Consider the following 10680-nt stretch of genomic DNA (forward strand, 5'->3'; position numbering starts at 1 on the left):
ATTAAAGTTGCAAAACTATCGATCGTGCGATAGTATTTCCGAGAGAATATAATTTGAATTTGTTTTTTATTTATCTAAAGGCGTAAATCGTTTTCTGTACTATCGACTCCGTATGTTACTATCGATATTTTTGCAACACTTCATAACTAACACTAATACTCTCACAAACCCACACAAAAATTTCCGCTTATCGATCCACAGTTCACTTTAATACTCAGCTCTGCATGTTAAACTCTTTTCACTTTCATTTCTGATTTCGCCCTTAAATTGATCTATTTGAAACTAAACTTTTATGCACTTTTGTATTTTTTCCATTGAATTTTATAATTTATGTTGTCGTTGTCGTTGCTGCTGTTGTAATGCCTATCCAAAAACACACCTAAATACAACCACAACACGAACTTCCAATCAACCAACCAACAACTAAACAACCTGCACGACTGCCTGCCAATCCAATAAAAATAAAACCTGAAACACACTTCTGCGATTATTCGAAACACTTCGACTAATGTAGAGAAAAAATCAAATTCCAAAAATCTGCGGCCCGCACAAAATCTGCCTGTGATCACAGAGGATATGGTGAAGAGTCCCAGCAGTCAATCGATGGCCAGACAAACAAGCGGCACCGAACTTGCCGAGCAACAACACAAAGGCAACACGCACTTTATGCGCAAGATTCCCCCAGGCGCTGAGGCGAGCAACATTTTGGTGGGAGAGGTCGACTTTCTGGAGCGTCAACTCTCCTGTTTCATACGCCTGAGTCAGGCAGCAGTAATGGGTGATCTTACAGAGGTGCCAGTGCCAACAAGGTAAGACAGAGAATAATTTGATAGAACATTCCTGATACAAAAAGAACAAAATAGAGAACAATATTCTAGATACATATTTTCAATATAACTAACTATAAAATACTAAGTAAAGTTTGCAAAAATCTTGTATAATTCTCGAAGTCTTAAATTCTTATACTGACTTATCTCATTTACATTTCTTCGTTATAGATTCATCTTCATCTTGCTGGGTCCGCCTGGCAGTCAGAGCAATTTCCATGAGATTGGACGCGCCATGGCCACCTTGATGTCCGATGAGATCTTCCATGAGGTCGCCTATCGTGCACGCAAGCGTGATCATCTGCTCGCCGGCGTGGATGAGTTCTTGGATGCGGTCACAGTATTACCCCCAGGCGAATGGGATCCCACCATACGTATTGAGCCACCCGCTGCGATTCCCTCGCAAGAGGTACGCAAGCGTCCGCCAGAATTGCCCAAGGAGGAGATCGACGAGGAGGAGGAGGAGCAGCGACTGCGCGAAGAGTCGGGTTTGTCACGTACTGGACGTCTCTTTGGTGGCCTCATCAATGATTTTAAACGCAAGATTCCATGGTATATAAGTGATTACAAGGATGCACTTTCCATGCAATGTGTTGCCTCCTGGATCTTTTTGTATTTCGCTTGCTTGTCGCCCATCATTACCTTTGGTGGTCTCTTGTCGGAGGCGACGGGCAAGAATATGGCAGCAATGGAATCGCTGGTGTCTGGGTTTGTTTGCGGCATGGGTTATGGCTTCTTTTCCGGCCAGCCGTTGACAATTTTGGGTTCCACCGGTCCAGTTCTGGTCTTTGAGTCCATTGTGTATGAGTTCTCCATGGCACAAGGCTGGGACTATATGACATTCCGGTTCTGGATCGGCATGTGGGTCGCCGTCATTTGTGTCGTGCTGGTCGCAATTGATGCCAGCGCTTTAGTTTGTTATATCACACGCTTCACCGAGGAGAATTTCGCCACATTAATTGCCGTGATCTTTGTGTACAAAGCTATCGAGAATGTTGTTGTCATTGGCAAAACTTTCCCAGTGAATCAGGGGATCTACGATTGCATCTGCACGCCGCCGTTGCAGAGCAATGCGAGCGTCTTGGAGTTTGCCAAATACAAATGGGATTCCTGTGAGGTAAGTAAAGCTCATTTTAGCCGGTCTGTCTGTCCGATTTAGATCTCTCAGATCAATTCATCTTCAAATTTGATCTTTCGTTTGCAATGCAAATCATGTGAAAATAATTTACGGAAGCTTTTTTGAAGATGGCAACTAGAAATATAATTTGTAAACTCCTTTAATTTTTATCATTCTGAATAGATGAGTCGAGGTATCTCGTAGTCGATCACATGCGACTGTTGCGCTCTTACATTTTTCCTCAATTTAATCTTTATCCTTATATTCTTCTTTTCCCAGTCCTACAATGGCACGCTGGTTGGCCACGATTGCGGCACACCGCCCACCGAGAACGTCTTCCTCATGTCCGTGGTGCTTTGCACCGGCACCTTCATCCTCTCCACAATACTGAAGGAGTTCAAGAACGCTCTGTTCTTCCCCTCGATTGTGCGACAGTATATCAGTGATTTTAGCGTGCTTATTGCCATCTTTGCCATGACCTTCTTTGACTATTCACTGGGTGTGCCCACCCAGAAGCTGGAAGTGCCACACGAATTGAAACCGACGCTTAGCACACGTGGTTGGCTGATACCGCCATTCACCGAGAAGAATCCTTGGTGGTCACCCATCATTGCTGTCTTCCCTGCCATGTTGGGCACCATTCTCATCTTTATGGATCAACAGATTACAGCGGTGATTGTCAATCGTAAGGAAAACAAATTGAAGAAGGGTTGCGGCTATCATTTGGATCTGTTCGTGCTGTCTGGTCTGATAGCCATCTGCAGCATGATGGGACTTCCCTGGTAAGTTAATGGGAGTGTTGGAGTTGTTTGCCTAGACTAATCACCTTATCCTAAATGCGTCTTCAGGTTCGTGGCTGCCACCGTGCTGAGCATTAATCATGTCAATTCATTGAAACTGGAGTCGGAGTGCAGTGCCCCTGGTGAGAAACCACAGTTTTTGGGTGTGCGCGAGCAGCGTGTGACACACATCATGATCTTCCTAACGATTGGTGGTTCCGTGCTGTTGACACCGCTGCTCGGAAACATACCGATGCCAGTCTTGTTTGGTGTCTTCTTGTACATGGGCGTGGCCTCGCTCAAGGGTCTGCAATTCTTCGATCGCATACTGATTATGTTCATGCCAGCGAAATATCAGCCGGACTATATGTTCCTGCGTCAGGTGAGAACGCACAAATATCCCAATTCGACTGTTTCCTTTATTAAATATTTGATTCTCCCTTAGGTGCCCATCAAGCGCGTGCATCTGTTTACGATCATTCAGTTGGCCTGCTTGATCATTTTGTGGCTGATCAAGAGTTTCCCGCAGACCTCCATTTTGTTCCCCCTGATGTTGGTCGTCATGATTGGCATTCGTAAGTCGCTGGACTTTGTGTTTACGCGACGCGAACTCAAGATTTTGGATGACATTATGCCGGAAATGACGAAACGAGCGGCAGCAGATGATCTGCATCAATTGGACGCTGAGGTGGGCTTTTGTCAGAAATATTTACCGTTTTTCGGTGGACGTGGCAAGCGCGAACCGAAGGGCAGCCTAGATGCTGGCTTGGACGGTGCTGCCAATCCAAATGCTGGTGCACAGATCAAGTGCAACATCTCAAATGCCAATGAAAAGGAGTTCGAGGCACAAAGTAGTTTGCTCAAAAAATGAGCACACCACCATCAAACACAACAAAAAGCACACACGATCTGCACGCACAACAACAAAACACCCCCAACACAATAGAACAACACGATTGATTGGTCACACTTTGCTCTGAACAGTGCTGCCCATAACGTTCGCGCTTGCGGTCGAAGTGCTGCACAATCCACCAAAACAGAACTCCAAGCAAAACAGAAAATCAATTCAATTATATACAAATACTATTTGTGTCTAATTTGTTGGAAATCATTTTTAGAGATTCTTTGTTTTTATTTTTGCATTTTGTTGTATAAAAATGCATACTTATATATATACTACATACTTTTAAATAATGAGGTTTTATACAACTCTCTACTTATATATTTTGATCGTGTTTTTCAACAGTATTCTCTGTAAATGTTTTTCCCTTAATTTGTAGCATGGAATTTTTTGCATTTTGTTTATTTCTCTTAAAAATATGTCTTTTTGCTTATGAACGAACATTTTACTATTTTCCTAATTTCTTTCCAAAACATAATGCTCAATATTCTAATTGTTATTATTATTATTAATTATATACTGCAAAAAAAAAAAAAAAACGAAATTGTACCTACGCTAATGGCCCTATTTGTACTATATATGCTACTATCTAAAATTCTGTTATTTTCTAGTGCATATTATTCAATTATGAAATGTGTTATCTCTACTTACGCTATTCCTACAATATTTGTATTTATACATATACATTTATATATATATATCGACATAGTATATAGTCTACACACACATAAATGTTAATGAAAAACTAGCTTAAGTAGTCTGCGCAAGTAAATCTATTAAATGTATACATGTTAAATAATTTTACAACAAAATCATAGTACAAGTAACTAACACTAAACACAATTTTAGCAAAATTGGCAAAAAAAAAAAAACAAACGACAACAAGAAATATTTGTAGCGACTTTGATGTAAACGAAAAAGGCCAACACCAAACACACAAAAAAATAAAAACAAAAATATTTGGCAAAAAAAACCGCACACACAGTGAAGAAATACAACTAAATTGTTAGCAAAACGTTTCACAACACTACACAGCAAATTGGCGTTTAGATTTCACTCGATCACTCCAAACACCAAAATATCACCGTTAGCTCGATCTTTCTACCTCTCCACTATCCACTCTCTATCTCTATTTATCTCTCTCTTGCTCGCCTGTGAGTTGAGTATCAAAAGAAAAAAAACAACAACAAAACCTGTCTTATATTAAAGGACAATCATCATCAGCCAGCCAGCTACAACAATGGTGGCAACTCTGGCGGTGGTTCGGGTGCCACAACCATTCACATACCGTTATCGGGCAACAAGCTGAGCAACAATGGCAACGTTCCGGCTGCTGCCACGCCGCCTTTGGACGTTAATCGCACTGCGGTCTGGCAGCAGATCAACAAGGATGGAACCTCCGAGCAACTGATCATACCCGTCACTGTCAAAGTTCGTCAAATCAATGGCAATCAGTAAGTGTTCTTCACAGCAAATATGCGAATAGAGGAGTTATTACGCTAGGCGGCCATTAAAACCAAAAACAAAAACCAAACCCAAAAACCCATCATCAATTATCCCTCAACAAATAATTAACGAAAACAAGAAAAAGTATATTGTATATATCACATAATCATTTGCATTCGACCATGCCTCCTGCAGTTCCTCGACAAATGCCGCCCTCTCGCCACGCCTATCGCCCATGCACGAGGCCGATGAGTATATCGAAACGAATAACAAGATGACGGCAGCAGTCCCCACGATGCCAACGACAACCCCAACGAATCTGGCCAACAACTGTAAGGAGGCATCTGGGAAATTGGATGCTGCCGCGGTTAACACACAGAACCCAGCCAACATAACGCCAGTTTAAAGTGGGCAACCTTTATACCAAAAGAAAAACATAGAAACCAAAAACTTCACTAGAAAATGTGTGCACAAAATAAGTAGATCAGAATGGGGGACGCAAAAGAATGTCGCAAATACATACCAGTATCATAAGTTATGATTCATAACTATATATATATATACCACATACATATAAAATTATATACCCATATATTCGTAGTGAATTTTTGGACAGAATTTGGTAAACATTTTTTAGATGTGCCAGTAGTCGCATTTACCAAATGCCTAAATATGAACGACAAGACAACTTAAAGAGTTACATAACTTCGGCATGTCGAAGCTTAAAAATCCTAGCAGAGTGCATAAAATAGGAAAAAAAAATTAAGAAGTATGTATTTTAAACAAGAAATATCTTCACTTTCCAATTTACACGTGTTCTTATTGTCCGATTTCATTTTTGCAAGAATGAACAAATAGCAAATCGCATAGCTTAAAAATTAAAAGAGGTTTTTAATAATAAAATCAATAATAAAACTACTGCCGGGATAATAAATACAACTAAACGTAAATAATGTCAAAGAATTTAGGCTCAGGTACATGTTTTACAAGTATTATTTATACTATACTAAATAATAGTTGCAACTGCATTCCAAAGAATACAAATAATACAAAGAGATAATGTATGTATACACTTTTTTAATGGAATTTTATAAAGTACGATCCACATTGTCAATTCGATACAATATGAATCTTAGAGAGAAGTTTTTATGTTTAAAAACTTTAATTTCTTTTTTGCACTTTTGGCTCGTTTGAATATTGATATGGGTTGGGGATAAGCTGTGATCTTATAGTAGTGTGATGGGGTTTTATGTTTATGGTGTGCGAGTTTGTTGGGGGGGAAAATATATGAAAGAGCCGTCTTAGCGAATCTAGCCAAAGTCAGTAAAATGAAGAAATAAACAAGAAAACCAAACTGTAAACAAATGTATTATAATTTATACATTATGCTAAGTTCGAAGTGAAACACACACACTCATACACAGAAACAATACATTAAAGATATGCCTATAAAATATTGAATAAAAGTACAGATTAAATATCTCTATGTTTGATTTCTAGTTTTAGACTACTATCTGTTTTTGTTTCAGTGTATTTTGTGCATAGTTCTCTCAGTGTGGCACATTGTACATACATACTACATTCAAACTAGCACAAAACTCTATATATATATATCTTGATATATGCCTGCTCCCATCAAGCATCTATCAGTCAATCAATTAATCAATCAATCAGTCAACTAGTCAATCAATCATCAACTAATGTCAACTCATTTTTGCATCGTGTTGATGTCTAAAAAAACTATACCCACATCTAGAATGCTATCAAAATTGTATTTAAGTGTATGTATCCCAACAGATGATGTCTAGATTTCAACTGGAACTTTCCAGTTTAATTTCCAATGTATTTTGATATTAATGCTCACAAATTTCATATTTACAGAACCCAAAACTTGATACGACGAAGCAATTATGGCGTGGATATCTTACATCAACAGAAACATCCGTTTGAATCGATGATTTAGTTGCAACCAATTATCCAATTTAATCAATTTATATAACTCTCTTACATGTGTATAACTCGTTACTATATATATTTACGGTATTATTATTGATGTATTAATTGTGTACATACCACCAACGTTCTCCATTACCGACCCCTCGTTTTTCTTAACATATCCAGAGTGCGTTATTCAAGGCACAAAAAGAAGGAACACACAAATCACATTATTTATTAACTGTGCGGGACGTCAACATATCAACACTACAAGTAAATAGCAACCTCAATGATAACATTCCAAACTACCTGATCCTTGAATTTATTATGAATAAAACGTTTCAAATGTGTGTTTTTTTCACTTGCTCAATTTAATAAAGCGTTTGGCTCGCTTTTTAACAGAAACTGTCGATTCGATTAGTTATCGATTGTGTTCAGCACGTGCACAACTTAAGATGGTGGCGGTAACGATATCAATATACTGGTAACGGTTGATTATTTCCGTTATTCGCATCGCGTACAAACAAGTATGAAGCTTTCATTTAAGGAAGCAATCTATTTAACTATAGCTATTTTGTTAATTAGAGTTAGAGTTCATGCTTGCTAAGCATTCAGCCGGATTAGTTGGCAGTCGATTTCAATTCGCTACGCTTTTACTGTGGTGCATAATTTTTAATACTGGACAGCAAGCAGTCGATTGCACTCAGCTGCTAGTGTGGTGGCAGACCGATAACAATACTTTGTGCATTTGTTATGCGTTGCCGTTTTGCAACACTCTTTACCTCAACCAGCTGTTTGGCCGTTGCAGCACGTAGCGCGTGTTTTTTACATAAATTGACTATATTATCAATTAAAAAGCAACTAAAATGTCGCTTATAACGCGCGTGCTAAACGGCAACTTGCCGCTGCGCATCAATGTCATCAACACGTTGCGTCAGGTGAATAAAATCCTATACAACTTGTTGACTTTTCCAGCATGGGCTTAAGCGGCTCATTATGTAATTTGAAATAACTAATTGTATGCATTCCAAATAGTTGCAATGCGGCTACAGCTCGCATGCCAAGTATGCGGAGCACAAACCCATCGAACGCATACGCAACATTGGCATCTCGGCGCACATTGACAGCGGCAAAACAACCCTGACCGAACGTATCCTTTTTCTACACCGGACGCATTGCGGAAATGCACGAGGTGCGTGGCAAGGACAATGTTGGCGCCACCATGGACAGCATGGAGCTGGAACGGCAACGTGGCATCACCATCCAATCAGCTGCCACTTACACCATGTGGAAGGACACCAACATCAATATCATCGATACTCCTGGTCACGTGGACTTTACTGTGGAAGTGGAGCGTGCTCTGCGTGTCCTGGACGGTGCTGTTCTGGTGCTTTGCGCCGTGGGTGGTGTACAGAGTCAAACGCTGACAGTGAACCGGCAAATGAAACGCTACAACGTACCCTGCTTGGCGTTTATCAATAAGCTGGATCGTTTGGGCTCGAATCCGTATCGTGTGTTGTCGCAAATGCGTTCCAAGATGAATCACAATGCTGCCTTCATACAGCTGCCCATTGGCGTAGAGAGTAATTGCAAGGGCATTGTGGATCTGGTTCAGCAACGTGCCATATACTTTGAGGGTGAACACGGCATGGATATTCGCCTAGATGAAATACCGCAAGATATGCGCGTGGAAAGCGATGAACGGCGACAAGAACTCATCGAGCATCTGTCCAATGCTGATGAGACGTTGGGGGAACTGTTCCTGGAGGAGAAACCCTTCACGGAGGCGGACATCAAGGCAGCGCTGAGAAGAACTTGCATTAAACGCACTTTTACACCTGTCTTGGTGGGAACAGCTCTCAAGAACAAGGGCGTGCAACCGTTGCTCGATGCTGTCATCGATTATTTGCCCAATCCCGGAGAGGTAGAGAATCTGGCTTATATCGAGCAGGAGGGCAAGGACCGCCAACAATTTGTGTTGAACCCGGCGCGCGACGGCAAGGAACCCTTTATGGGTTTGGCCTTCAAACTGGAGGCAGGTCGCTTCGGTCAACTGACATATCTGCGTTGCTACCAAGGTATGCTCCGCAAGGGCGACAACATCTTCAATGCGCGCACAAACAAAAAGGTGCGAATTGCTCGTCTGGTGCGTTTACACTCCAATCAAATGGAGGATGTCAACGAGGTCTATGCTGGTGACATTTTCGCCTTGTTTGGCGTCGATTGTGCTTCGGGTGATACTTTCACCACAAATCCCAAGAATAACATGTCCATGGAATCCATATTTGTGCCTGAACCAGTTGTCTCCATGGCCATCAAGCCAAACAACACCAAGGATCGTGATAATTTCTCCAAGGCCATTGCACGCTTCACCAAAGAGGATCCCACATTTCATTTCTACTTCGACAACGATGTCAAAGAGACACTTGTCTCGGGCATGGGCGAATTGCATCTGGAGATCTATGCACAGCGCATGGAACGTGAATATGGTTGCCCAGTGACGCTGGGCAAACCAAAGGTCGCCTTCCGTGAGACGCTTGTTGGTCCCTGCGAGTTTGACTATCTGCACAAGAAGCAATCGGGTGGATCTGGACAATATGCGCGCATTATTGGCATCATGGAACCCTTGCCACCAAATCAAAATACCCTGCTCGAGTTTGTAGATGAAACGGTGGGAACCAATGTACCCAAACAGTTTGTGCCCGGTGTGGAGAAGGGCTATCGTGAAATGTCCGAGCGTGGCATGTTGTCTGGACACAAATTGTCGGGCATTCGCTTCCGCCTTCAGGATGGTGGTCACCATATTGTGGACTCTAGCGAGTTGGCATTTATGCTGGCCGCTCATGGCGCCATTAAGGAAGTGTTCCACCAGGGCGCTTGGCAAATTCTGGAGCCCATTATGTTGGTCGAGGTTACGGCGCCTGAGGAGTTCCAGGGCGCTGTTATGGGACACTTAAGCAAGCGACATGGTATCATCACGGGCACCGAGGGCACTGAAGGTTGGTTCACCGTCTATGCGGAGGTTCCACTCAACGATATGTTTGGCTATGCCAGCGAGCTCCGGTGAGTAATGAGTGGAAGATTTGCTCTACTTTATAGTAGACATCCCCATTTGTATTTAATTTTAAATTGGCTTTGAAGAATTGTATATTTATAAAAAGAAAACTAATTTATTTATAAATTTTATATTACAGCTCGAGCACGCAAGGTAAGGGCGAGTTCACCATGGAGTACTCACGCTATTCCCCATGTCTGCCCGATGTTCAGGATCAGATCGTGCGTCAATATCAAGAATCCCAGGGTCTTTCGCATCCCGAGAAGAAGAAAAAGAAGAACTAAACCAAAACTCTCGCTTAGCTTAATTTTTTAGTGTTTAAAGTCAATTGAATAATTGTAATTTATGCATCAAATCTTTAGTTTTTACTGTGATACATCACTGACAATTTGTACAGATTTTTTTTGCGTGAATAAAAGCAAAAAGTAAGCGCAAATTTTAAATTCAATTCAAATTGCGCGCGCAACGTATTTGGTATTTTCAGCATAATCTCATAGCTGTGTAAACAACTTATTTTCAAATGTTTAAAGTGTTTTTCTATTTTTCATTGCTATAATCACTATTAAACGCTTTACATATTGCGAATGTAAAAAAATAAAACTAATTTGTAAATTTAATTC

At 41.0% G+C, this 10680-nt stretch overlaps 3 protein-coding genes across 20 annotated transcripts in view; 2 read left to right on the plus strand and 1 right to left on the minus strand.

The window, feature by feature from the left end:
- The window catches only part of LOC132798385 (uncharacterized), a 41383-nt gene extending 34080 nt beyond the window's left edge, over window positions 1-7303 (minus strand). The window contains exon 1 of the mRNA XM_060810231.1: window positions 7144-7303. Coding sequence (XP_060666214.1) covers window positions 7144-7159 — 16 coding nt within the window. The 5' untranslated portion in view covers window positions 7160-7303. The remainder of the gene's footprint in view (window positions 1-7143) is intronic.
- LOC132798382 (sodium bicarbonate cotransporter 3) overlaps window positions 1-7355 on the plus strand; it is a 30863-nt gene extending 23508 nt beyond the window's left edge. For 9 of the 18 annotated variants that reach the window (XM_060810212.1, XM_060810220.1, XM_060810209.1 and 6 more), the window contains 7 exons: window positions 572-809; window positions 999-1944; window positions 2224-2726; window positions 2793-3105; window positions 3169-3411; window positions 4834-5078; window positions 5266-6548. In XM_060810212.1, coding sequence (XP_060666195.1) covers window positions 572-809; window positions 999-1944; window positions 2224-2726; window positions 2793-3105; window positions 3169-3411; window positions 4834-5078; window positions 5266-5476 — 2699 coding nt within the window. In that variant the 3' untranslated portion in view covers window positions 5477-6548. Of the gene's footprint in view, window positions 1-514; window positions 810-998; window positions 1945-2223; window positions 2727-2792; window positions 3106-3168; window positions 4501-4833; window positions 5079-5265; window positions 6549-6951 lie in introns of those variants that run through there. The other 9 variants (XM_060810218.1, XM_060810222.1, XM_060810225.1 and 6 more) reach the window with 7 other exon arrangements.
- A 414-nt stretch (window positions 7356-7769) lies between these two features.
- LOC132798384 (elongation factor G, mitochondrial) lies at window positions 7770-10508 on the plus strand. The gene is given in 4 exon segments (XM_060810229.1): window positions 7770-7943; window positions 8041-8163; window positions 8165-10068; window positions 10200-10508. Coding segments are annotated over 4 exon segments (2244 nt in total). The 5' UTR covers window positions 7770-7871; the 3' UTR covers window positions 10345-10508.
- The last annotated feature ends 172 nt before the right edge of the window (window positions 10509-10680 follow it).

The sequence above is a fragment of the Drosophila nasuta genome, chromosome 2L, assembly GCF_023558535.2.
Source record: "Drosophila nasuta strain 15112-1781.00 chromosome 2L, ASM2355853v1, whole genome shotgun sequence".
NCBI classification, from domain to species: domain Eukaryota; kingdom Metazoa; phylum Arthropoda; class Insecta; order Diptera; family Drosophilidae; genus Drosophila; species Drosophila nasuta.